We start from the raw sequence: 26,185 nt of genomic DNA on the forward strand, positions 1-26,185 counted from the left end.
TGATACCATTGATATGATACTTTAACTGGTAAGCAATTTTGTAAAAAATGCAAATATGTAAAAGTCCATATTTATCCTACCACCCCTTCGCCGAAAAAATACAAGGTCGATACAGGTTTGTATTATTTAAATAGTTTATATTTTTAAAAACCATAATTGAAAAAAAAAAGGATAACACTTGCCGTTATTTAGCCATAAATACCAATTATTTAGATGACTAGTGGGAACTGGGAAATGGGGTGTTGACAATTATTAAGCTCCAAAGGAAACATATAAAGCAGCTGGTCATGCTGGGGTACGCAATTCTTGTGTGTGTTAATAAAGAATAATTACCATATATATATATATATATATATATATATATATATATATATATATATATATATATATTGAACTTACACCAAACATTGACACAGCCCATAACATTACTGAGTCGAGGGGGCCCTTTGGATCTTTTCTGTACAACTTGTTTTTTTGTCTGAACTTATTAATTTTTAAGAAAATACATTCAATTTGTTTATTTAATTCTCGCTATTTCCTACTTCTGCCCTTTAAACATTGAGCAAATTAGCTTCAAACTTATTTGCTATTATAAAAAAAGTTTGCATCGTGCCACATTATTTTATTTATAAGGGAAGGATACATGCGCCGCGTTGTTAGGAAAAATTGTTAACGAATAACCGGCCTAAGCAGCTAAGCTCTATTGCGCGTGAATTTACTGTAATCTTCTATTTTCTGAACTTTTTTGCCATCTCTCAGTGTCTTGAATAACAAGCAAGTAAATGCTTAAGCATGTGTCATGTTGGTAGTATGGCTACTGAGTCATCATCCCACCTTTTCTTATCATGCGGTCTCCGAGTGACTCTTCTCCTGATTAACGTGTGGTAGTTAGTTAATTGTCTTGGCGCAGTTCATGAGATGATTAAGTATGTCCTTTATTGTTAGCAAGAAACCAAGGAAAGAAATTGAATTTGGGTCCTCAGAAACTAATCATTTGACACCACTTTTTCAAAGTTTATAGCAGATTTTCTGTGAAGAACCAGAATGAATTTAAAGCTCAAAACTGAAGATTCCATGGCCGACTAACTGGCCAACCGTTTCAATTATATTTACTTCCATCACAGTCGTTTGGATCACCAAGGCCGCTGAAGGTAACACCCAATTTTCGTTGTGCACCCAAGCAGATCTTTGTAAATTTTCAATGATACAAATAGCGAATCAAGCAAAATAGACAGAAAATTTTTCACAAAAATGGGCTTTCATTATATACTTTTGCATATACAAAATCGACAATGGGGGATCCTTAGTGATCCTCTAAAATGCGGATGCTAAGGATTAATTAAGTTTGAGCAAGTGGATGGACAGTAAAGCCTGATCAACATCCTGCAACGATGTTGAGGAGGGAGACTTTAGCCTGGATCATGCATCTAAAGACATCCTCCAACTCCGCCTCTGTCTCACTCAATTTAAGATCTAATGCCTGCATCTGGATTTGTGCTTCTTGGGCAACATCCTCCCTCACAGTCTTGGATGAATGACCAAGCAGTCTAAAGATAGCCACATCTGCCCTCTCTAGTTCAGTGACACAATCTTCATCACCTTCTGCAACATGGCTCTTGGAACTCAATAATCTGGAGAAGATGGATTGTGTTGACCTTCTTCCCGAGACGATCAAACTTAGAAGGCTAAAGGTAGAGACGGTAACATCTCTCACATCCTTGATGACCTGATCAACCACATCGAGGTTGTCACCAGAAGAGGACGCATGCTTCTCCACACTTTTCACTAATCTGAGGCACTTGTCCATCTTCTTCTTCATCCTCTTCTTGCTGCACTGATATGCGCAGATGCCAGCTTCCAGTCCAGAATCGCCTCTTCGAAGCATGGATCGAAGGGATTGGTGTTGCTCCCTCGTTTGCTGCAATGAGTCCTTCACCAATCCACAGGCATCCATTAAGCAGAGGAAGTCGTCCATCAACTCCACCACCAAACTCTCTTTGCCGCAAAGAACCTGTTGAGTGAGTGGGAGTTGCAGGAAAGCATTGACGGAAGCGTAGAGGTCCTTGAGATGCCCAAGTCTGGTCACCAACTGTGCCTTCCTTGATGGGCAGGCTTCCCAGGCCTTAACCAGATGAAGGCACTCCTGGACTCTGGCCAAGTTTGGGTGGGACTTTGAGGGAAAGCTAGTGGAACGAACGTGGAAAGATTTTGCAGAAGTACTCGCCATTTTCTCTTTCTTTTCTTCTGGGAGTGAAGGCAAAACAATCAAGATGATGATCTGATGATGATGGTGAAGTCCTTCACCGGTCTCCCCTTATATAGCCTACGCTGGGGAGCAAGCGGAAATTTTTCATCAGGAGACAACCCGAATCTTTCATTTGTTTGCGCACGAAAGTATTCGATTAGGTGCCCAGCCCTGTCTGCCATCGGTTCCTCTTCAAGTAACTAAACAATTCCATACTTACTTAGACGAGGAGGTGGATCATGTGGCTTCTCTGGGTCTTTGTCTCCCTCCAAGCCCTTCTGCATATGAACAATATATATTTGATCGTCCCTCTCTGTCAAAAGATTTCAATGATCCTTGATGGCTCATTTCCCATGAGAACCTTGTCTCTTGCCTAGCCAGCATTCACTTCTGGACAGAAAAGCGCTACATTTCATATGATTCTTTTAACGAAATAAACTTATTTAGTAGCACGTGATATGTTGGTGCATGCCATGGCCATAGCAGTAATAAAATGCAGAAATTCTGCGATCCTGGCATCGGTATCTACATATTGGATTTTCTGCCCTCTTTATTTTTAACTTTAGCCTGTAATAGTAACAGAAAAATCTACTTTGTTAATTTGGGCTTTCTAAGCGCTGCATATGGCATGGCTTGTCTTCATCTGAGTGGTGAATGCGGTTTGATGGCAAGAGTTCGCACGTGAAGAAAGCAATACATTAAGGCATTCCTTGTCGATTTCGATGAGAACGAGTGTTTTTCTTCTGAAACTAAGCCAGATGCTGCTTAATGAAAAAACCAAGTGCCTCTATTGGCGTGTAGCTCTGCTGCATGTAGTGTATTTTGATCTCCTCAAGGTGATCCATTCTCGATGGATGGGGATCATTGCTCTTAACAAGACGTGTCCTTTTGTCCTTGTTCTACTGAACCGTATTGAATTTTAATCATTTTATCCCAAGAAAAGGAGAGACCTGTTGCTTGAAGCGGCATTCCGCTCTCTCTTTCTGTGGATTCTCTATTTCATCTCGGAAGGACTGCCACGGCTAATTTATGTTTAATTTATTCAGTGGAAGGGGAAAGGATATACTGCACCCTCCTTCGTTTTCTAAGAACAGACAGCCAATCTTGTGCTTGCTACCACGTTAATATGTTTTTTTTTTCTTCATAAATAGTCATTTTTGGAGTATGATTAACATGCACTTCAACTGCTAATTGAAGCAAACTGATTTACGAACTGTTGATTGCGATAACCTGATACCCAGATTGTTTAAAGGAAAACACAGATCGAACTAGATCATGAGGAGAGGTACCTCACTGGCTAGAAAGTAAAACAAAGCAATATCATAAATTCTGGTGATATAAGGCCAACGGATATATAGATGACTTGTCTTGTTCCACAGAGATAACCACCTCAATGGCTGCATGTTCCCTGTGATTCTTCAACAATGCCAGGGAAGGATTAGTGTCTTAACTTCCTGCTGGCGTTAAATTTTTGCACGAACAGATGTAATCATGATTAGAAAATAAAGCAGTGTATACCTGAACGGCGATTTGTCGCCTTCTCTAAGATCACTACAAGAACTATTCTAGTTTTCCTCTCTAGTTGGTCCTTGTCTGGTGATCTGTTCTTTTGAGTTACTTTCTTAAGACACCTTTTTGTTTAGGAAGCAGTCGGATTTTTAAACGGAACCAATGACCCTTTTATGTATTTAAACAAGCTGCATTATCACAAAAGTTGAATAGATTATTGTATGTTGGTTCGTTTTAAAAGTCGAATAGATTATTGTATGTTGGTTCATTTGCAGCATATCAAGAAACATCTCCAGGTTTTAAATTTTTATCAACCACATTGTTGCTTATTCTATCTTCCAATTTTTGTTATGAGATTTCTTGACAAAATCGTGAAGAAAAATTAAATTGTTTAAAAATCTCCAAGGACCAAATTAGGGCGACAGAACGCCTCCTTAGATTTTGACACCAACTTACCGCTTTAGCGGGATTTCAGCACAGGTAGAGAACCAATTCAAAATATATAAGCTTGTACAAGTATCAGTTACTGGGAAAGAATGCCGAATTTAATTGCATGTAACTTTTGTTACATAGAAGTTTAAGCGACACAGAAATTTTTTCCCTTAATACATAACGAAAATTTATAACTTGTGAACATGCAAACATAGCAGTTGGTTCCCTAGCCATCCTTCAAAATGCAGGTACCAAGGATTGAGTTTGAGCATATTGGCTCTTTTCTGGCTCAACACTCACTACACGAACGATGTTGGGACACTGCTTGGTCCATAGACTCTCTACGTAACATGCTCCAAATCTGCCACTCTTTCCTCGAGCTGATATCTAATGCTTTCTTTCGCCTTTCTGCAACTGCTGCCCTTGTAGGCACACACGTCAGCTCCCAAACCGAAAGGATTGACCTGTTTCCCTCATGTAACACTAATGACTGCTGTATCATCCCACAGGCAGTCATTAAGCTTACAAGGACATCCATCGACTCTGATCCCATGCTGTTAAGGTGTCCAATTAATCCATTGACCAATTGTGCCTTCCTTGAGGGAGAGGATTTCCAACCATTAACCAAATAAAGGCGCTCTTGGGTTCGGGCTACGATTGAAGAAAGCTAGCGGAACAAATGTGGAAAGATTTTGCAGAAGTTCATAGCTGCTGTTCCTGTTATTTCTGTTGTGGAAGAAAATACCAGTAAGCAACATCACAAAAGGGCACTCCTTTCCCTGATCTTTCTCATATAGCTTTCACTGCAATGCAACTAGAATCATTTGTTGAAACATGTTGCTGGATGAGCATGTGGCCGGTCAGTCATGCCTACGGTTGGTCGCCATCAAACTATGAAAATTAATCATTTCAATTTGTTTAGAGAAGGAAATGAGGTGGACCATATGGGTTTGTCTCCTGTACCGATCTTCAATCCGTGTTCCTGAGCCCTAACTATGAGAACTAAAAGCCCACGAGTGCTTTGTCTTTGGCCTACCCAACATGCATTGCTACAAATAAAACATGACAACTCAGATGATTCTTATAAAATGATAAAATTAAAGGATGGATCCTTGATGTTGTGATGAATACCGCATATAACAAAAGGCCCTCTGTATCTGATCATATCTCGTATGTTTTAACTTGCCCGGTAATGGTGAAAATAAATTACTTTCTGTTGATAAGGTGGCGTTTATCCTCACTTATTGGTAATCCAAGAAGCCTCATGCACGTGGTTTCAAAGGAGAAACTGGTGAAGGTTTGATATGTTGCCGTCCGCATTCACTTGGTCCATGTGACTGTTCTGTACCTATGATGTCCTTTCTCAGAGCAAGGATCGGTAGACACCAAAATTGCATGAGATTCAGGAAGCATCAAGCCTTTTCTTTTCTATCCCCTTCATAGGACTGAGAAGGAACCTTCCAGGCTCGGATCACTTAAATGAGTTTGCTTACCATGTTTTTGAAGACAGTATTATAAGAAAGCTTTGGATGCATGCAATTCAATACCTAAGGCAGTTTAGCAGATCAGGTGTGCACATGTGTGTGCATGTGGTGTTACAATATATGTCTATTTATTTTAGTATACAACGATCTTCCACAATGTGACCCACAGGGCAGTTCAAATTAGCTGCTAAAACACCAATTTCCAGGAAATTAACGGATCTAATTCGTTTCCAACACAACTTTGTGATTCTGTGAATATGGCTTTTCTGATGAATGTGTGTTAATGGAGGCTGTTTGAACTAGTGTGAGAATAGCTTCTATTAGAAACTGCCATCTTTCTACTGTGTTTGAGGTTTTGTAGTTGAAGATTGAACTGAGATGTAATTTTCTCTCTTCTTAAAATGATGATTGGAGAGCAATGGAATCAGTCAGTGTCAGTTGGAAGCAATAGTGTGATACATGAAGTAGATCGCCTGGTTATGTCTGCAATATCTTTGGCATTGCAAGTTTTTTATTGTGATGTTTCATTGAGCAGATGGTGGTCATGAAGGTTTCATGACACCAGAACCTGATTGAATTTGGATTTTTTGTTATCAATGAACAGAAAGAAGATGCATTGATGATGTCACAAGAAGCAACGCTGCACTTTCCTTGATTAATTCATTTGGTGGAAGCACACGCATTCACTTAATTCATAAAAAAACTCGGAAATTTGATGGTCTAACAGCAACACAGCATGAATATTGAATTAATATAGGTAACGATCATCTTCAAATCTTCTTTGATCTGAATATGGTTTCTAGGTCGCTAATAAGATCTCCAAATCTGGACACATGAAAGAATATAGACTAATTAACGAATTTTAATGCGAGCAGTTTAATAGATCCAATATTTTGTAGAATTTAACCTCTACAAATTTTCTGCAAAAATTGTTGTTACACAGTTCGAGATGTATCAGGCTATGGAATTTCTTACTTGGACTCAGTATGGATTTTGAGATCTTTGAAAGAAATAGACGTTCTACACTCGCTCTTCCTTACAGGAATTTTTCTTATCTTAATGTATAATGGTTTACAAATCAACCCCTACCTTTTCAATTAACCATTCGGCATTGGTCCTTAAGTTGAGGATTCTCCTACATGATGTTGCTCTTCGAACAAGACGAAGTAAGTGCCCTTAAAATGGAAGGACAGGCGCTATTAGATTATACAATAATCTTGAACACTAAATCCACTTCACTAACAACTAAACCGAGCTAAGCTGCTGACAAGGTTATATTAGCAGAACGGTGGGTATCACTTCAAGGAACCAATGTCAAGGATGGACTTATCAATTGCATTGATGTGGCAATGGGTTTGTGAATTGCATTTATGCGTAGACGAATTTGTCAATTCCGTAAATCTTGGGAAGATAGCGTTTCAAATATAAATTTATGTAAGACTTCTGCTTATGCAGCTAAGCCCCTACGAAGCATTTCAGCTGTTCAGCATCTCTCTGCTATGTATAGTTGGTGTCAAAATTCTTGTTGCAGACTAGTTCTTGCTCTGTTCTCATCCGTCCCACTTTTTCAGCTTATCTTCTATTCAATTTTCACTAGTTTCACGTTGAAATTTGTTCCCGAGAATGGAATTATGCTAACACTGTTTCATCCATGATAATAATAAGCTTCCCATCTGAAGCTACCACATTCCTTCACTCTGTTTTGTCATGAGTCTGAAAGAATCAACCGCTACCTACTGTACTCATCACTTGTCTTGGTTCTCTTCCAAGTTCACTCACACAATGAATAGATGAGCGTGGAGCCCGATCCCAATTTAATAACCTTTCCCTGTACCTCATGGAACCAACTTGACGGTAATTATTTGTAATTTTGCAGGTAAGGGGTATTAGCATAATTTTCTGTGTGATCATTGCAATAATTTGAGTTCAGAACGGTGTAATTTTCTTATATAAAAGAACAGATCAAGCAAAATAGATGGACACGGAAATTTCGTCCCGAAATTGGGGTTTCATTTATATACTTTTGAATATACAAAATGGACAATTGTTCCTTAGTAATCCTCTAAAATGCGGATGCCAAGGATCATGTTTGAGCATGTTGGCAATATGAAAGACTCAACACCCAGTAACGATGTTGAGGAGGGAGACTTTAGCTTGGATCATGCATCTGAAGACGTCCTCCAACTCCACCTCTACTTCCCTCAAGCTAACGTCCAATTCTTCCATCAGCTTTTGTGCCTCCCGGGCATCTTCCTGCCTTATTGTCTTCAAAGAAGTGTCATGGAGTCTAAATATGGCCGCATCCGCCTTCTCTATTTCACCAACGTCATCTTCATCACTTTTTGAGCTCATGGAACTCAACAATCTTGAGAAGATGGACTTGGCTGCCTTTCTCCCGGAGATCACCGAACTAAGAGCGTTAAAGGTAGAGACCGTAACGGCCCTGACATCATTGAAGACCTGATCGACCATGTCAAGGTTGTCATTAGACGAAGAAATGTGCTTCTCCATGTTCCTCAGCAATCTCAGGCACTTGGCCATGTCCTTCTTCATCCTCTTCCTGCTGCACTGATAGGCACAGATGCCAGATTCCAAACCAGTGACGCCTCTCCGAAGCATGGATTGAAGGGTTTGATGTTGCTCCCTCATATGCGCCAACGAGTCTTTCACCAAACCGCAGGCATCCATTAAGCAGAGGTAGTCATCCATCAACTCCCTCACAAGCCTCTCTTTGCCACAAAGAGCCTGTTGAGTGAGAGGGAGTTGCAGGAAGACAACGATAGAAGCGTACAAGTCCTTGAGGTGCCCAAGCCTGGTCACCAGTGGTGCCTTCCCTGATGGGCAGGCTTCCCAAGCCTTAACCAAGTGAAGGCACTCTTGGACGCCGGCCAAGTTTGGGTGGGACTCCGACGGAAAGCTAGTGGAGCGTGTGTGGAAAGATCTGGCTGAGGCTGCCATCGTTCTGATCTTCCGGTTGTGAAGGCAGAAAAAAATACCAAGACGCTTATGATGACGGACTCCTTCACTGGATCTTCCTTATATAGCTTGTTTCCTAGAGCAAACAGAATCTCTATTCTTGAACCATGTAGGTAGATGAGCGTGTGGCTGGGAAGTCATGTTTACCGTTGGTCGCCATCAATCTATGAAAGTCAATGATTTGCAGTTGTTTAGAGAAGAAACTTAGGTGGAGCATATGGGGTCACCTGGCACCTTGTCTCCTGCCGACTCTTCTCCCTCATCAGAATTGAAAGCCCACGAGTGCCTTGCCTTTGGCCTAACCAGCATAAATTGCTACATAATAAAAATATGACAACTCGAGCGATTCGTGAAGGTATAAGCAAATGGATGCATCTTTTGCTGTTATGGCCCTTGCGATATTTAATATGAAACTCTCGAGATCATCCACTGCCTGCACGAGGGGGAGAGATCTGGCTCTGCCATATGTCGACCAATGGCCGCCATTGAGTATCAGAGGATCTTCAAATTTGTTTAGCCATCGAAATGAGGTGGAGCAAATGGGTTAGCTCAGTCCTTGTCTCCTCCTGTTTCTATTGTATTGCGGCATTTTATTTTATGTTATTCAGCTTCCATTGAAGATGGATGCCTGTCCTTCCTCTACCCAACATTGTTTTCCAACTCATGGAAACTCTACAACTTAAATAATGCTTTTATGCACTATGCAACGTAGTTGTCTCCTTTAATTTATTACCTTTACGGGAGATGATTATAGTCTATCACATGATTCATTATACTACTGTTCATTAGTTATGATGATTTTCCCTTTTTTCTTTTGTGAAGTTACAAACGACCACACCACCATGTAACATGCCATTAAATGGACTTAATTCAAAACTGGGATTAAGTCACGGTATTTTGATTTTTGGATGAGTGAAAGCTTAACAACCCATCGCCACCAAAAAAAAACTAAAAGTCCTCATTCTCTTGTTTTTGAGACCTTGGGTTGGGTTGCATCGATGATGACAGCAGTGCGCCCTTCAACTTAGCGATTGTATACTTGAATATATTACAAAAAACACATTCAATGTTTTCAAGAGTAAATAAAATGCCTATTTTTGATTTACATACAAAATTAGAATGCCATGTTTGGATTTTAGTTACTCGCTCTATTTACATATAAAAAAGAAGCTGTTAAATGAAAAGTTTTCGATCTTAAGTGTGCTTTCGTGATGCCACTAAAAAGTTAGGCTTCATTTCCTAAAACCTTCATTAGAAACTTAATGATCATGCTGATGTTTTAAACTGCTAACATTACATCACTAACACACTTTAAACCTTCGATCGGCTTGATGAGAGATCTCGGCCATCTTAACACACTTTAAATCTAAGCCATGTTGTTTGAATCCGCCTGAATGGATTGATTTGATTCAAGTCGACTATTTGGCTCCGGTAGATGATTCAACGGCGTCATAGGTCAACTTGTTCTTTTATACATATATCTTAATTTCTATGTTTTAGATCATTTTTATTTATTTAAAAAATATTTTAACAGGTTCACAACTAATTCAACTGAAATGATGAATCAGCTAATTTACCGAAGTAAGTCGCGTCCGCCTGACTTTAGAAACTCTTTTTTTTACAACATGTATTTGAAGTTATGACATTAATGAGATCCAATATCCTCTTACGAAGAAGAATCCATTGGAAAGTATGACAGAAAAAATATTGAATGTATTTCGCAGTCTTATAATATGTGATGTGCACGTGAAGGTGGTAATAAAAGAATATGTGCACGCCCATCAGGCTGCGTTGAACCTGGCTGTCTCTATTTCTGATGAATGTGAACACTGTGAAAGTGCATTTGAACCTAATTTCTGCTAAGTTTATTATATATATATATATAATAAAGAGAAAGAAAGAAAACAAGAAGAAAATAACATGCAGACTCAGGAATTTTTCATTAGATAAGTTGAACAATAATTTCAAAATTTAAATTAGAACCAAAATATAATGTTTAATTTTTTTATGCAGGTTCAATGAAAATTTCATAAAATTACATGTAATTTTTTTTATATAGGGGTAGGTAACGAAAGAAGTCTTATAAAAGATTATTTGCAAATTGAACCAAAGAATCTGCCGTTGGTAAATCAGTCAATTTATCAATTCAGCTAAATTGTCTGTGAACTAGCAAAACATCAAAAATGTATTTGAAAAAAACAAAGAAGTACACAAAAATTAATTGAAAATAACTGATCTTAAATATTTTTAAAATAAAAAATGACATGTAGCATTCTTGACTCAGCCACCCAATTAAATTGGTTCGTCGCAGTATTGATTTAAATTGTCCACTCGTGACGCCATTGATATGACACTTTAATTGGGAAGCAATGTTGTAAAAAATGCTCCATGTATAGTCGATAAGTAGCTTATTAGTCATTTGTCGACAAAGGTCGATGCAGGTTTGTATTGTTCAGAAAATTTGTATTTCTTGCGTATTTTCTTATTATTCAAAAGGTGAGGTTTCCAAATGACTTTTCTCCTGATTAACGTGTTGCAGTTAGTGGGCTTGTGACAGATCATGAGATGATCAAGGATCTCCTTTATTATTGGCAAGAAATCAAGGAAAGAATTTGAATTTGGGTCCTCAGAAACTACTCTTTTGACACCTATTTTCCAAAGTATGTCGCAGATTTTCTGTGAAAAACCAGACTGAATTTAAAGCTCAAAACTGAAGATTCTGTAGCCGACTAAGTGGCCAACCGTTTCAATTCTATTTATTTCCATAGAAGTCGTATGGATCTCCAAGGCCGTTCAAGGTACAGCCAATTTTCGTTTGCACCCAAGCAGATCTTTTGTAAATTTTGAATTATATAAATAGCAAATCAAGCAAAATAGACAGAAAATTTTCCCAAAAATGGGCTTTCATTATATACTTTTGCATATACAAAATGGACAATTGGGATCCTTAGTGATCCTTTAAAATGCGGATGCTAAGGATTAATTAAGTTTGAGCAAGTGGATGGACAGTAAAGCCTGATCAACATCCTGCAACGATGTTGAGGAGGGAGACTTTAGCCTGGATCATGCATCTAAAGACATCCTCCAACTCCGCCTCTGTCTCACTCAATTTAAGATCTAATGCCTGCATCTGGATTTGTGCTTCTTGGGCAACATCCTCCCTCACAGTCTTGGATGAATGGCCAAGCAGTCTAAAGATAGCCACATCTGCCCTCTCTATTTCACTAACACAATCTTCATCACTCTCTGCATGGCTCTTGGAACTCAATAATCTGGAGAAGATGGACTTTGTTGCCTTTCTCCCCGAGACGCTCAAACTAAGAAGGCTGAAGGTAGAGACGGTAACAGCCCTCACATCGTTGAAGACCTTATCAACCACGTCGAGGTTGTCATCGGATGAGGACGCATGGTTTTCCACACTTTTCACTAATCTGAGGCACTTGCCCATCTCCTTCTTCATCCTCTTCCTGCTGCACTGATATGCACAGATGCCAGCTTCCAAACCAGAATCGCCTCTTCGAAGCATGGATCGAAGGGATTGGTGTTGCTCCCTCGTTTGCTGCAACGAGTCCTTCACCAACACGCAAGCATCCATTAAGCAGAGGAAGTCGTCCATCAACTCCCTCACCAAACTCTCTTTGCCGCAAAGGGTTTGTTGAGTGAGTGGTAGTTGCAGTAAGGCATTGACGGAAGCCTAGAGGTCCTTGAGATGCCCAAGTCTGGTCACCAGCTGTGCCTTTCTTGATGGGCAGGCTTCCCAGGCCTTAACCAGATGAAGGCACTCCTGGACTCTGGCCAAGTTTGGGTGGGACTTTGAGGGAAAGCTAGTGGATCGAATGTGAAAAGATTTTGCAGACGTACTTGCCATTTTCTCTTTCTTTTCTGCTGGGACTGTAGGCAAAACAATCAAGATTCAAGATGATGATCTGATGTTGATGGTGAAGCCCTTCACCGCTCTCTCCTTATATAGCCTATGCTGGGGAGCGTGCGGAAATTTTCATCAGGAGACAACCCGAATCTTTCATTTGTTTGCGCAGGAAAGTATTCAATTAGGTGCCCAGCCCTGTCTGCCATCGGTTCCTCTTCAAGTAACTAAATAATTCCATACTTTCTTAGACGAAGAGGTGGATCATGTGGCTTCTCTGGGTCTTTGTCTCCCTCCAAGCCCTTCTGCATATGAACAATATATAGATCTGATCATCCCTCTCTGACAAATGATTTCAATGATCCTTGGTGGTTGATATCCCACGAGAACCCTGTCTCTTGCATAGCTAGCATTCACTTCTAGACAGAAAAGCGCTTTAATTCGTGTGATTCTTTTAACGAAATAAATTTATTTAGTAGCACGTGATATGTTGGTGCATGCCATGGCCATAGCAGTAATAAAATGCAGAAATTCTGCGATCCTAGCATCGGTATTTGCATATTGGATTTTCTGTCTTTATTTTTAACTGTAGCCTGTTTAGTAATAGAAAAATTTTGTTTATTTGGGCTTTCTAAGCTCTGGATATGGCATAGTTTGTCTTTATCTGGGTGGGGAAAGCCATTTGATGGCAACATCTAGCACGTGAAGAAAGCAATAGATTAAGTCATTTCTTGTCGATTTCGATGAGAACAAGTGTTTTTCTTCTGAAACTAAGCCAGATGCGTAATGAACAAGCCGAGTGCCTCCAATGGCGTGTAGCTCTGCTGCATGTAGTGTATTTTGATCTCTTCAAGGTGATCCATTCTCGGTGGATGAGGATCACAGCTACGAACAGGACGTGTCCTTTTGTCCTTGTCCTACTGAGCTTTATTGAAGTTTAATCATTTTATCCCAAGAAAAGAAGAGACGTGTCGTTTGAAGCGGCATTTCGCTCTCCCTATGTGTGGATTCTTTATTTAATCTCGGAAGGATCGGAATATCTAATTTGTCCGGTGAAAGAGGAAGGAATCTAGTTTACCCAGCTTGGTTTTCCAAGAGCAGACAGCCTCTTGTGCTTGCTAACCCGTTAGTCTGTTTTTTCTTCATAAATAATCATTCTGGAGCATGATTAAGATGCACTTCAACTGCTAGTAGAAGCTCCTTTCACCTGGCTAGAGATTAGATTGGAGACACTCTGAAGTTCAGGCCAACTGATCTACAAACTGTTGATTGCGATAACCTGCTACCCAGATTGTGTAAAGGAAAACACAGATTGAACTAGATCATAAGGAAGGGAACCTCACTGGCTAGAAAGTAAAACAAAGCAATATCATAAATTCTGGTGATATAAGGCCGATGAATATATAGATCACTTGTCTTGTCCCACATAGATGGTCAGTTCCCACTTCAAATGTTCAATGGCTGCATTTTATTTCCAAGGCATTCTTCAGCAATGCGAGGAAAGGGTTGACGCCTTAACTTTAGCACAAACAGATGTAATCAAGATTAGAAAATAAAACAGCATGTACCTGAACGCCGATTTTATCGTCTTCTCTAATATCACTACATATTGCACTACGATTTATGCTTTTTCTCTCTAGTTGGTCTATTCTTTTGAGTTAGTTTCTTAAGACACCTTCTTTTGTATTGGAAGCACTCGGATTTTTTAAACGGACCCAATGCCTTTTATGTATTTAAACAAGCTGCATTATCACTAAAGTTGAATAGATTATATATGTTGATACATTTGCTGGATTTCCGCACAGGTAGGGAACCAGGTTTTAGTTGTATTGCCTTCCAACACGAATGGGATCTACGGGCACGCAATTCAAATTTATAAGATTGTATAAGTATCAGTTACTGGAAAGAATATTGAATTTAATTGCTTGTAACTTTTGTGACGTAGAAGTTTAAGCGACACAGAAATTTTTTCCGTGAAATAAATGATGATAATTTATAAGAAACTTGTGAACATGCTAACATAGCAGTAGGTTCCCTCGCAATCCTTTGGAATGCAGGTGCCAAGGATAAAGTTTGAGCATATCGGCACTTTTTCTGGCTCAACACTCACGATGTTGGGACACTGGCTTGGTCCATAGACTCCATACATAACATTCTCCAAATCTGCCTCTCTTTCCTCGAGCTGATATCTAATGCTTCCTTTTGCCTTTCTGCAACTCGTGCGTCATCCTTCCTTACTGACTTGGCTGAATGACCGTGCAGTCCGAATGTAGCCACAACTGCCCTCTCTTTTCCACTACAAAGACAATCTTCATCACCTTCTCCATCAAGGTTCTTGGAGCTCAATGATCTTGAGAAGATGAACCGTTCTGCATTTCGCCTAGAGATGATCGGGCTAAGAGGTGTGCAGATTTAAAGAGCCCTGACATCATTGAATACTTGATCGATGACCATGTCAAGATTGTCATTTGATGAATATGCATGCTCTTCTTGATCCTCTTCCTGCTGCCCTTGTAGGCACACACGTCAGCTCAGCTTCCAAACCAAAGGGATTGACCTGTTTCCCTCATGTAACACTGGTGACTGCTGTATCATTACCACAGGCAGTCATTATGCATACAAGGACATCCATCGACTCTCATCCCATGCTATTAAGGTGTCCAATTAATCCATTGACCAATTGTGCCTTCCTTGAGGGAGAGAATTCCCAACCATTAACCAAATCAAGGCACTCTTGGATTGGAACTACGATTGAAGAAAGCTGGCGGAACAAATGTGGAAAGATTTTGCAAAAGTTCCTAGCTGCTGTTCCTGTTCTTTCTGTTGTAAGCAAAACCCAGTAAGCAACATGACGACACAGAACTCCTTTCCCTGATCTTGCTCATATACCTTTCACTGCGAAGCAACTAGAATCTTTTGGTGAAACATATTGCTAGATGAGCATGTGGCCGGTCTGTCATGCCTACGATTCGTCGCCATCAAACTATGAAAATTAATCATTTCAATTTGTTTAGAGAAGGAAATGAGGTGGACCATATGGGTTTGTCTCCTGTACCGACCTTCAATCCGTGTTCCTGAGCCCCTAAAAGCCCACGAGTGCATTGTCTTTGGCCTACCCAACATGCATTGCTACAAACAAAACATGACAACTCAGACGATTCTTCTGAAGAGATAAAGAAATTAAAGGATGGATTATTGATGTTGTGAAGAACCCCGCATTTAACAAAAGGCCTCCTGTATCTGATAAACCCTCCTCTGTTTTAACATGTCAGGTAATGGTGAAATTAAATTGTTTGCCTATTTTTTCTACTTTTCTGTTGCTCAGATGTCGTTTATCCTCATTTGTTGGTAATCCAAGAAGCCTCATGCACGTGTTTTCAACTTTCAACGGAAAAAGTAGTGAGAGTTTGATATGTTGCTGTCCGCGTTCACCTGGTCCATGTGACTGTTCTGTACCTATGATGTCCTTTGTCAGACCAAGGATCGGTAGACACCTAAATTGCACGACATTCAGGAAACATCAAGCCTTTTCTTTTCTTTCTCTTTCTTATGACTGAGAAGGAACTTTCCAGGCTCAGATCACTTAATGAGTTTGCTCGTTCAAAAGAAAGACAAGATGTCAAGATCCAATTACCATGGCTTTTGAGGACAGTATTGTAAGAAAGCTTTGATGCATGCAAGCAATTAACATACCTAAGGCAGTGTAGCAGATCATGCACATGTCTGTGCATGTGCTTACGTGTATATGTCTATTTATTTTAGTATACAACGATCTTCCATCTATCAATTTGACCCACATGCTAGTTCAGAGTTAGCTGCTAGAACACTAATTTCCAGGAAACTAACATATCTAATTCGTTGCCAAACACATGACTTTGTGATTCTGTTAATATGGCTTTTCTGATGAATGTGTGCAACATAAGGGAGGCTGGCTGAACATGTATAACAAGAGCTTCCATTAGAAACTGGCCATCTTTCTACTGCGTTTAAGGTGTTGTTAAAGACTGAACTGAGAGATTTGATTTTCTCTCTTCTTCTTTAAGATGTTGGAGAGCAAATGGAATCTTAGTCGGTGTCAGTTGTGAGCAATTTTGTGATACATGAAGTATGTTGCCTGGTTATGTCTGCAATTTGTTTAGCATTGCAAGTATTTTATTGTGCTGTTACATTGAGCAGATGGTGGCCGAAAGAACACCAACAACAATGTAGTCAGCCATCTCACAGGTGGCTTGTGGTTACCCGACATGTACTTTGATAATTGATGTGTTTACTCAGCAATGGAAAACCCTGAGAGTATTTGGATTTTTTGTCATCAATGAACAGAAAGAAAATGCATGGATGATGTCACAAGAAGCAACGCTGCACTTTCCCTGATTGATTCATTGCTTTTCGGTACAGGTACTGTAGGATAGGAAAGAGGTACTTCTTAGGCCTTATTGATTACTGTAATAGAATAAAATGCTCTCAGAGATTCCATTCTGTGCAAGAAAATAAATGTTGATAGGAAAGAGGTACTTCTTAGGCCTTGCTGTTAAGTTCGATATTTATCATTGGTAGCATTATAACTCCTAATGGTGGCTGCTGTCTGTATTTGGTGGAAGCACACACTTCATGAAAAAAACTCAGAAATTTAATGGTCTAACAGCAATGCAACATGAATATTGAATTAATATAGGTAACGTTCATCTCCAAAACTTTTTTGATCTGAAAGAATATAGATAATTAATCAATTGTAATACAAAAAAATTAATAGACATATTATATGATACAATAACCTTGAACACTAAATCCAGTTCACTAACAACTTAACCAAGTTAAGCTGCTAACAATCTAAAATTACCAGAACAATGGGTATCACTTCAGGCCTTCAGGGTGCCAATCTCAAGGATGGACTTGTGAATTGCATTTATGTGGCAGTGGGTTTGTGAATTGCATTTATGCAGAGACTGATGTATCAATTGCGTTAAACTAGGGAAGATATGATTTCAAATATAAATTTACGTAAGGCTTCTGCTTATGCAGCTAAGCACCTGCCACGCATTTCAGCTGTTCAGAATCTCTCTGCCATGCATAGTTGGTGTCAAAGTCCAGATTTTCAGCTTATCCTTTTTTCAACTTTCACTGGTTTCACGTTGAACTTTGTTCCTAAGGATAGCGTTTGTGCTAGATTATATCATCCATGATAATAAGAAACTGCTCCATCTGGAGCTACCACATTCCTTCACTATGTTTCGTGATGAATCTGAAAGAATCAACTGCTACCTACTATGCTCACCTCTTGTCCTGCTGGTTCTCTTTCATGTTTACTCTCACAATGAACAGATTATCCTGGTGAACTAGCTGATGGAGGAGTGTGAAGCCCTATCCCAATTTCGTAGGCTTCCCTGTATCTCATGGAACCAACTTGACGGTAATCATTTGTGATTTTGCAGTTCAGGGGTATTAGTATAATTTTCTGTGTGATTATTGCAATAATTTGAATCCAGAACCGTGTAATTTTCGTATATAAAAGAACAGATCAAGCAAAAATAGATAGACACAGAAATTTCTTCCCAAAATTGGGGTTCCATTTATATACTTTTGAATATACAAAATGGACCACTGTTCCTTAGTTATCCTCTAAAATGCGGATTCCAAGGATCAAGTTTGAGCATGTTGGCAATATGAAAGACTCAACACCCAGTAACGATGTTGAGGAGTGAGACTTTAGCTTGGATCATACATCTGAAGACATCCTCCAACTCCAATTCTACTTCGCTCAAGCTGACGTCCAATTCTTCCATCAGTTTTTGTGCCTCTCGGGCATCTTCCTGCCTCACTGTCTTCAAGGCAGTGCCATGGAGTCTAAATATGGCCGCATCCGCCTTCTCTATTTCACTAATTCCATCTTCATCACTTCTTGTGCTCATGGAACTCACCAATCTTGAGAAGATGGACTGTGTTCCCTTTCTCCCAGAGATCACAGAACTAAGAGTGTTAAAGGTAGACACTGTAACGGCCCTGACATCGTTGAAAACTTGATCGACCATGTCAAGGTTGTCATTAGATGAAGAAACGTGTTTCTCCATGTTTCTCAGCAATCTCAGGCACTTGGCCATGTCCTTCTTCATCCTCTTCCTGCTGCACTGATAGGCACAGATGCCGGATTCCAAACCAGAGACGCCTCTCCGAAGCATTGATTGAAGGGTTTGGTGTTCCTCCCTCATGTGCGCCAACGAGTCCTTCACCAAACCGCAGGCGTCCATTAAGCAGAGGAAGTCATCCATCAACTCCCTCACCAGCCTCTCTTTGCCACAAAGAGCCTGTTGAGTGAGAGGGAGTTGCAGGAAGGCATTCATAGAAGCGTACAGGTCCTTGAGGTGTCCAAGCTTGGTCACAACCTGTGCCTTCCTTGATGGGCAGGCTTCGCAAGCCTTAACCAAGTGAAGGCATTCTTGGACGCCGGCTAAGTTTGGGTGGGACTCCGATGGAAAGCTGGTGGAGCGAGTGTGGAAAGATCTGGCTGAGGCTGCCATCCTCGGTTTCTGCTCTTCTGGTTGTGAAGGCAGAGAAAATGACCAAGACGATGATGATGACGAACTCCTTTCCTTGATCTTCCTTATATGGCTTGTTACCTAGAGCAAAGAGAATCTCTATTCTTGAATCATGAAGGTAGATGAGCATGTGGCTGAGAAGTCATGTCTACCGTTGGTCGCCATCAATCTATGAAAGTCAATGATTTGTTAATGATTTGCATTTGTTTAGAGAAGAAACTTAGTTGGAGCATATGGGGTCACCTAGCACTTTGTCTGCTGCCGACTCTTCTCCCTGATTAGAATTGAAAGCCCACGAGTGCCTTGTCTTTGGCCTAACCAGCATAAACTGCTACATATAAAAACATGACAACTCAAGCGATTCCTGGAGAACTAAACAAACGAATGCATCTTTTGCTGTTATGGCCCTTGCTATATTTAATATGAAGCTCTCCAGATCATCCACTGCTTGCACGAGGGGAGAGACTGGCTAAGTATTAAATATTCATGGAAGGTGTCTTTCTTTTTTTCGTAGAAATTTCTAACGACATCCTGGACCAATAAACAGGCGTTGAAAATTTTTCCAAGGCAGGTGAACTTTAAGATTTCGGCACCATTGGTGTTGTATTATGACTAGGGTGCCAACAGACTGCTGGTGTGGGACTAGTACCCCACCTTCCCTGCATGCCCCCTCTATCCCTCAAGGTTTAGATCTTGTTTGAGGACTAATATGGTCCAGGAGAATAATCTCTCAAGGGAGATGGTGACCACATGAGTCGACACAGCGACCTCCTTTATGTGAACCACACCCACTGCTACCCGCCGCTCAGTTGCGCTACATCCTTGGCTTTATCACGTGGCAATTCAATTGCCATGGAAGACATCAATTTCTAAGAACTGAAGAATTCCAAGCACTTAATTTGTGTGCTAGGTTTTTCTTGTTACATACAAATATATAATAACAAGTGAAAAATAAAGAGAGAATCCTTTTCTTTGGTATTACTGTTGTTTTCATTTATACATGTGAATGTAAATAGTTCGATTGAATTCCTCATCAAACTTTTAAAATGCAGATGCTAGGGGCAAACAACGAGAAACATCTTTTTTCTTGCAAGAGGTCCGTGCCAAAAACATTTTGGCGATGTCTCATCCTTAGTGAATCGTTAACGCGCTCGTCAGGGGTGCTGAATGGAGATTGGTTTCAAAAAAAGCTATAGCGGTGATGACATTCACGGCAATAGATGAACGACGGATCACCGCTATAGATATAACCATTAATATCTTGCACCGCTATAAGCCTTGTTCTTTGATGTCAGGATGACAGTGAATCTGCCGAGCATTGTTATCCACGTACGATCGGAAAATTTTTGCACTTATTTATTAACACTATTCATGACAGGTCGTGGATTAGATGCACCTTCAAGAGGAAATTTTGGTTAATAGAATCATTTGCTGAACTGAGTAACTTTCATTGTAGCAAGATCATCACCTTGTAGCTTCATTCGACAACCTGAAAATTTTCACCAGCACCATTTTACCCTATATGATTTTATAGATTCAAAAGAAATCCCATTGCATGAGCAACATTTTAGTCAACATTTGTCTTCATATTTCATCCACAAGGCAATTCAAAGCCGTGAAGAACATCAATTCCCAGGAAACTGTAAGGTCTGATTCATTTCCAAGCACGTATACAATTTGCATGTTGGCTATTCTCATATGTAATAACAAGTAAAATATAGAGAATTTTCTTCTTTTGTATTGCTGTTGTTCCATTAATTATACTTGAGAATGTACAAAATCGACAATTGGAATCCTCAGCGATCTTCTAAAAAACAGATGCCAAGGACAAAGTTTGAGCAACTGAGCAATTTGTAACTCAACACTCGGTAACAATGTTGAGGAGAGAGACTTTGGCTTGGATCATACATCTAATGACGTCCTCCAACTGTAACTCCGTCTCCTTCAAGCTAATACCCAAACGTCCTCCAACTGTAACTCCGTCTCCTTCAAGCTAATACCCAATGCTTCCGTCTGCCTTTGTACAGCTCGAGCATCATCTTCCTTTACCCTATTGGACGAACGGCCATAGAGTCTAAATATAGCCACATCTGCCTTCTCTATTTCACTAGCACCACGGTTCTTGGAACTCAATAATCTTGAGAAGATGGACTGTGTTGTTTTAGAGCCAGAGAGGATCGAACTAAGAAGGCTAATGGTTGCGACTGTAACAGCCCTCACTTCAATGAAGACGTGATCAACCATGTCATTGTTGTCTTTAGATGAAGACACATGTTTCTCCACACTTGTCAACAACCTTTGGCACTTGACCATGTCCTTTTTCATCCTCTTCCTGCTGCACTGGTAGGCACTGATTGCAGTTTCCAGGCCAGAATCCGATCTACGAAGAATGGAATGGAGAGACTGGTGTTGCTCCCTGATGTGCTGCAGAGACTCCTTCACCATCCCGCAGGCATCCATCAAGCAGAGGAAGTCATCCATCAACTCTCTCACCATGCACTCTTTGCCACAAAGAGCTTGTTGAGTGAGAGGGAGTTGGAGGAAAGCACTGATGGAAGTGTACAGGTCTTTGAGGCGGCCAATTCCAGCGGCTGATTGTGCCTTCCTTGATGGGCAGGCTTCCCAAGCCTTAACCAAATTGAGGCACTCTTGGACTCCGGCCAAGCTTGGGTGGGAGTTTGATGGAAAACTAGTGGAACGAACATGGAATGATTTTGTGGAGGCTGCCATCTCCTGTTTCTGCTCTTCTTGTGAACGCAGAAACAATGAACAAGGTGAAGATGGTGATGCTGAACTCCTTTCCTTGATCTTCCTTTATAGCTTCTTTCAAAGAGTAAACCGAATCTATATTTTTGAATCATGTACGAAGATGAGCATGTGGCCGAGAAGTCATGTCTACCTTCGGTCGCCATCAATCTATGGACGTTAACGAGTTGTTAATTATTTGCATTTGTTTAGAGAAGAAACTGAGGTGGAGCATATGGGGTCACCTGGCTCTGTCTCTTCCTGACTCTTCTCCCTGATCAGAATTGAATGCCCACGAGTGCCTTGTCTTTGGCCCAACCAGCATACATTGCTGCACATAAAAACACGACAACTCAAATGATTCCCAATGAACTAAACAAATGGATGCATCATTTTGCTGTTCTGGTCCATGCTATATTTAATGTGATGCCCTCGAGATCCACGATTCCTTTTTAGTTTATTCCGTGCACGAGGGGATGACGTATGAATTCATGGAAGTGCAACCCTTTTTTTTTTTTGTCCCCATCCCTTCGAACTTCTATTGTAATTTTGAAGAGTAGATTTATACTCTCTTACCCGATGTTATGGAATCGTTTGTGATTACTTTCGTTGGTGAATTTATGGTTTAAATAGAAGTTTTTCTTAACAATACTGTACGCTTGAAAAAACCTGATAAAATACAAAAAAAAAGATGGTAAATTTTTATGAAAAATTTTAAAAATTAGGAATAAAAATAAAATAAGTGAGAAACTATTGACATAAACATGAAAAAATAAGTTAATAAAGTAAAAATTAGAAAATGAAAACCAGCAGTTTGGCATTAATGTTAAAAAAATCTGTAAAATTAAAAGGAAAAAAAAACATAGAAAAACGTGTTTTTTTCGTTTAAAACAAACGGCTTTTCTTTTTAAGTTTTAAGCGACTAACTATTTATAGCTTTTTATACACGTTTTTCTCCAACAAAAAACGTTTTTTTTTTTTTGTGTCTTTGTTGTTTGGAGTGCTGTGATAATAGGTATACACTTTGGTCGTCGTCGTCCTTCCATCCACCGGATGTTAAATAGTACCAGCAGCACCTACTGGAGGTTGAAGAGCACCAACGGCATCTGCTGAACAGGTTGAAGAGTTGTTCTTTGTTCTTATTTTAGATTAATTAAAAAAGGTTAGGCGTTGTTCATGAATAAGAAAAATTAGGTCATAGTGTGGAGAGAGGTGGAATATTACAAATTCTTTGTATGAGAAATACGATGTTATTTATTATGGATGGCCTTTGATTGAATAGACAAAGTATATTTGTTCGGTAGTAGTTGGATATTGATTTGAGTTAGAATTTCTTTTCTTATAAACATTGAAAGAGATAATTTTCCTTTTCAAAAACAATCAAGCACGAAAAAAATAATTTACTTTTTATTTTTCCTTTCATTGTCTGCAAAAGTTTTGCCTATGAATCGAACAGGGCCTCAGGATCAGCGTTTGAGCTTCCTCTGATCGCGTGCAATTATGAAATCAGAATTCGTGAAATATAAGTATATATAAGAAAACATTTTACGAAAATATGCGTAGTTTCTGGGTGTAGAGCAAAAGCATGTTCAAGTTTAAATTGGGAGCTCTGATTCTTTTTAGGATCAGAAAAATATTAAACTCATGATAAATTAGGCATCGATTTCTTCGAAAGTTCATCGGGAAGCTGGTTCTCTTTTTCTATGGATTGCTGGACAAAGACTTCAGTTTCTTTTAAAAATTGACAGCCTGAATCTAAGCTGAATCCTACTAGACTACGTACTGAAACTTCCATTGTTATCTGAAATTCCGTCCGCACAGTGAAAAATGAAGTGGCTTGAAAAGGGAAACATAGAGAAAATTAGATGAAGGAGAATTTAATCTCCATATTTTAAACTATTCTTGATGCGTATATGTATCAATTTTACAAGAAATGATTTCCATGGGAAGGTTTTGTACATTGTCAATACCGAGTGATTCCACTAAGCCAGTGGCCATCTAGCACGCTGTCAAAGCGTTGAGAAGGAAGACCCTGGCCTTAATGAGACACCTGAACATTGTATCTAGCTCTGCTTCCGTTTCCCTCAAGCAAAGCTCCAAATCTACCATCCGTCTCTCTGCAATTTGAACTTCATTTTTCCTTTCACCTTCTGATGATGTGCAGGCATAAAGAGCGCGAAGAGCCTCATCCACTCTCTCGATTTCATTTTCTCCCACTTCATCCTCATTCTTCTCACATCTTCTAGAGCCAATGGATCTTAATTTTGAAAGAACAGATGCTGATCTCTTGTGCCCAGAGATCATCTGAACAAGTAGCTCAAATGTCGAAACTGTGCTGTCCTTTACGTCACATAGGATGCTGCCCACCACTTCATGATCATCGCCACGCACAGCACTTGTTTGAGATCTCATGCTCTTCAGCAAAGAAAGGCATTTGGTCATATCCTTCTTCATCCTTCTCCTGATGCCCCTGTAGAAAGCAATGCTCTCATGGAAGCTAGATTCTCTTCTGCGGAACAGGGAGCTAAGTCCCTGCAATTGCTCCCTCATCTGCACCAACGAGTCCTTAACCATCCCACAAACATCCAGCAGGATCAGGAAATCATCCATCACTTGGCTGACATGGCTCTCCTTCTGTTGCAAGAATTGTTGAGAAAGAGGCATTTGAAGGAACTCATCCATGCAAAGGAACAGTTCTATGAGGTTTCTGAATCCACTGCAGAAGGAGCCACATGTGGTGCTTCGAGGTGAGGCCACTTCCCAACTTTTAACCAAATGGAGGTAATCCTCCACTTTGCCCAATGTGGGGTGAGACGAGGAAGGCAAACTGGATGTACGTGTGTGAGAAGAGTTTACTTTGGGAACGGCCATCCTTTCTCTCCCTTTCTCTTTGATGTTTGCACTTTGCAGTCAAAGATTGAATTGGGAAACGTTGTTTGCTCTCTTCTTATAAAGATGGTTGGAAGCAAATGGAATCTCATCAAAGTTGGCGACGAATAATTAATATGATTGCCAGATGTGCGTGTTGCATATGAATTGATCCTCATGGTTGATGACTCCAGAATACATCTATAACAGGGGAAGTCCTATAGATGGGATTGTCATTAAAGGATTCCTGTCTACACCAATGACGCTGTCATCATCTATGTCAGAGCTGCCATGCCTCTTAGCTACCCAACATCTGCTCTTAACTATTCAAGCCTGTTATACAACAGCATCTAACAGCATCAGTAGAAAAAGGGCGAGAAAATGGTGTGTTTCATTTGTACAACAAAGGTGCCCTAAGTTGATGACATTACAGTCAGCAATTGAGTACTGAAGAAAAGAAGCATAGTACAGAGCTATGGCAAACTAAACTTGCGAACTGACTTGGCTCAAGGCAATAATAACAGAGATGGGGTTTAACGTATCCTTTCCCATGAAACTACATTGTGACAATCAAGCTGCAATACATATAGCTGCAAACTCAATGTTTCATGAATGGACAAAACACATTGAAATTGATTGTCATTTCATTCGTGAAAAAGTCCAAAATGAAAGTATTATTACACCGTTTGTTAGAAGTGAAGATCAATATGTAGATATATTTACCAAACCCGTCACCAAAAACAAGTTAACCAACACCATGGCCAAGTTGGGAATTGTTAATCTTCACTCTTCCCAACTTGAGGGGGAGTGTTGAGCGGTTAACAAAAGGAGACTCTATAATGGGAAACCCAATTCATGATTGAAGATGACTGTTGATTCCTTAGAGACGTTTTCGTGGTTGCCATCTCTATTGATTTCCTTCCCTCGTTATTACTTACCAAAGATTCAGTAACGGTATCTACACTCTCTATAAATTGATGCTCTACCATGTAACGAGTGTAGCAGGAAATATTCTCTTCTCATTCAATAAGAGCTCCTCCTTCCCATGGACGTAGGCAATTGAATGCCGAACCACTTATATGGTTGTCTCTAGTATTTTCACTAGATCTCGAGACAACTTTTTGCTTCTTACTTTTCCATGAAACTAGATTTCCTCCAATGGTTACACAATAGCTAGTGGTAGATCTTCTATCTTACTTACTGCCAGCCCATGTTTACCCACATTTGTTATTGATATGTTGTATATGTTTACCCACAGCTGTTATTGATATGTTATACAACAGCATCTAACAACATCAATAGAAAAGGACGAGAAAAATGGTGTGTTTCATTCAGAAATAACAGGGCCTTTAGTGGATCACTTTACAATAAGCACAATTAATTACCGTATGGAATCTTGGTCCTAAGTTTTGACATCTCTGCGTGGTTAGGACAGGAAGAGAGGTCCTTCTTGGTTCTTATTGATGTCTAGAGCACACTGCTCGTGGACGTGCAGCACCCTCTCTCTCCCAGTAAAATGCAATACGTC

General features: G+C 39.9%; 6 protein-coding genes across 6 annotated transcripts; all 6 read right to left on the minus strand.

Moving 5' to 3' along the window:
* Positions 1 to 1,349: 1,349 nt before the first annotated feature.
* LOC116260703 (uncharacterized) lies at positions 1,350 to 2,227 on the minus strand. Its single transcript, XM_031639139.2, has one exon. It carries the CDS (start codon positions 2,225 to 2,227, stop codon positions 1,376 to 1,378), a length of 852 nt encoding a protein of 283 aa, XP_031494999.1. The 3' UTR covers positions 1,350 to 1,375.
* A 5,558-nt stretch (positions 2,228 to 7,785) lies between these two features.
* On the minus strand, positions 7,786 to 8,628 carry LOC116260705 (uncharacterized). The gene has a single exon (XM_031639141.1). It carries the CDS (start codon positions 8,626 to 8,628, stop codon positions 7,786 to 7,788), a length of 843 nt encoding a protein of 280 aa, XP_031495001.1.
* A 2,927-nt stretch (positions 8,629 to 11,555) lies between these two features.
* LOC116261252 (uncharacterized) lies at positions 11,556 to 12,887 on the minus strand. Its single transcript, XM_031639926.1, has one exon. The coding sequence runs from the start codon at positions 12,260 to 12,262 to the stop codon at positions 11,666 to 11,668; it is 597 nt and encodes a 198-aa protein (XP_031495786.1). The 5' UTR covers positions 12,263 to 12,887; the 3' UTR covers positions 11,556 to 11,665.
* Positions 12,888 to 18,183: 5,296 nt separating this feature from the next.
* Positions 18,184 to 19,026, minus strand: LOC126410378 (uncharacterized). The gene has a single exon (XM_050079614.1). It carries the CDS (start codon positions 19,024 to 19,026, stop codon positions 18,184 to 18,186), a length of 843 nt encoding a protein of 280 aa, XP_049935571.1.
* A 1,876-nt stretch (positions 19,027 to 20,902) lies between these two features.
* On the minus strand, positions 20,903 to 21,774 carry LOC126410379 (uncharacterized). The gene is made up of 2 exons (XM_050079615.1): positions 21,094 to 21,774; positions 20,903 to 20,986 (listed from the first exon to the last, which is right to left on the minus strand). Exons 1-2 carry the CDS (start codon positions 21,772 to 21,774, stop codon positions 20,903 to 20,905), a joined length of 765 nt encoding a protein of 254 aa, XP_049935572.1.
* A 2,013-nt stretch (positions 21,775 to 23,787) lies between these two features.
* On the minus strand, positions 23,788 to 24,660 carry LOC126410380 (uncharacterized). Its single transcript, XM_050079616.1, has one exon. The coding sequence runs from the start codon at positions 24,658 to 24,660 to the stop codon at positions 23,788 to 23,790; it is 873 nt and encodes a 290-aa protein (XP_049935573.1).
* Positions 24,661 to 26,185: the final 1,525 nt, after the last annotated feature.

Source organism: Nymphaea colorata, chromosome 9 (genome assembly GCF_008831285.2).
Source record: "Nymphaea colorata isolate Beijing-Zhang1983 chromosome 9, ASM883128v2, whole genome shotgun sequence".
In the NCBI taxonomy this organism is placed as follows: Eukaryota; Viridiplantae; Streptophyta; class Magnoliopsida; order Nymphaeales; family Nymphaeaceae; genus Nymphaea; species Nymphaea colorata.

Bases quoted from the DNA above. Each gene is read 5' to 3' on its own strand.
- LOC116260703 (XM_031639139.2), bottom strand. From the start codon at position 2,227: ATGGCGAGTACTTCTGCAAAATCTTTCCACGTTCGTTCCACTAGCTTT.
- LOC116260705 (XM_031639141.1), bottom strand. From the start codon at position 8,628: ATGGCAGCCTCAGCCAGATCTTTCCACACACGCTCCACTAGCTTTCCG.
- LOC116261252 (XM_031639926.1), bottom strand. From the start codon at position 12,262: ATGGACGACTTCCTCTGCTTAATGGATGCTTGCGTGTTGGTGAAGGAC.
- LOC126410378 (XM_050079614.1), bottom strand. From the start codon at position 19,026: ATGGCAGCCTCAGCCAGATCTTTCCACACTCGCTCCACCAGCTTTCCA.
- LOC126410379 (XM_050079615.1), bottom strand. From the start codon at position 21,774: ATGGCAGCCTCCACAAAATCATTCCATGTTCGTTCCACTAGTTTTCCA. The intron at 20,987-21,093 runs GTAAAGGAAGAT...ATTAGCTTGAAG, and splicing joins ATGGCCGTTCGTCCAATAGG to GAGACGGAGTTACAGTTGGA.
- LOC126410380 (XM_050079616.1), bottom strand. From the start codon at position 24,660: ATGGCCGTTCCCAAAGTAAACTCTTCTCACACACGTACATCCAGTTTG.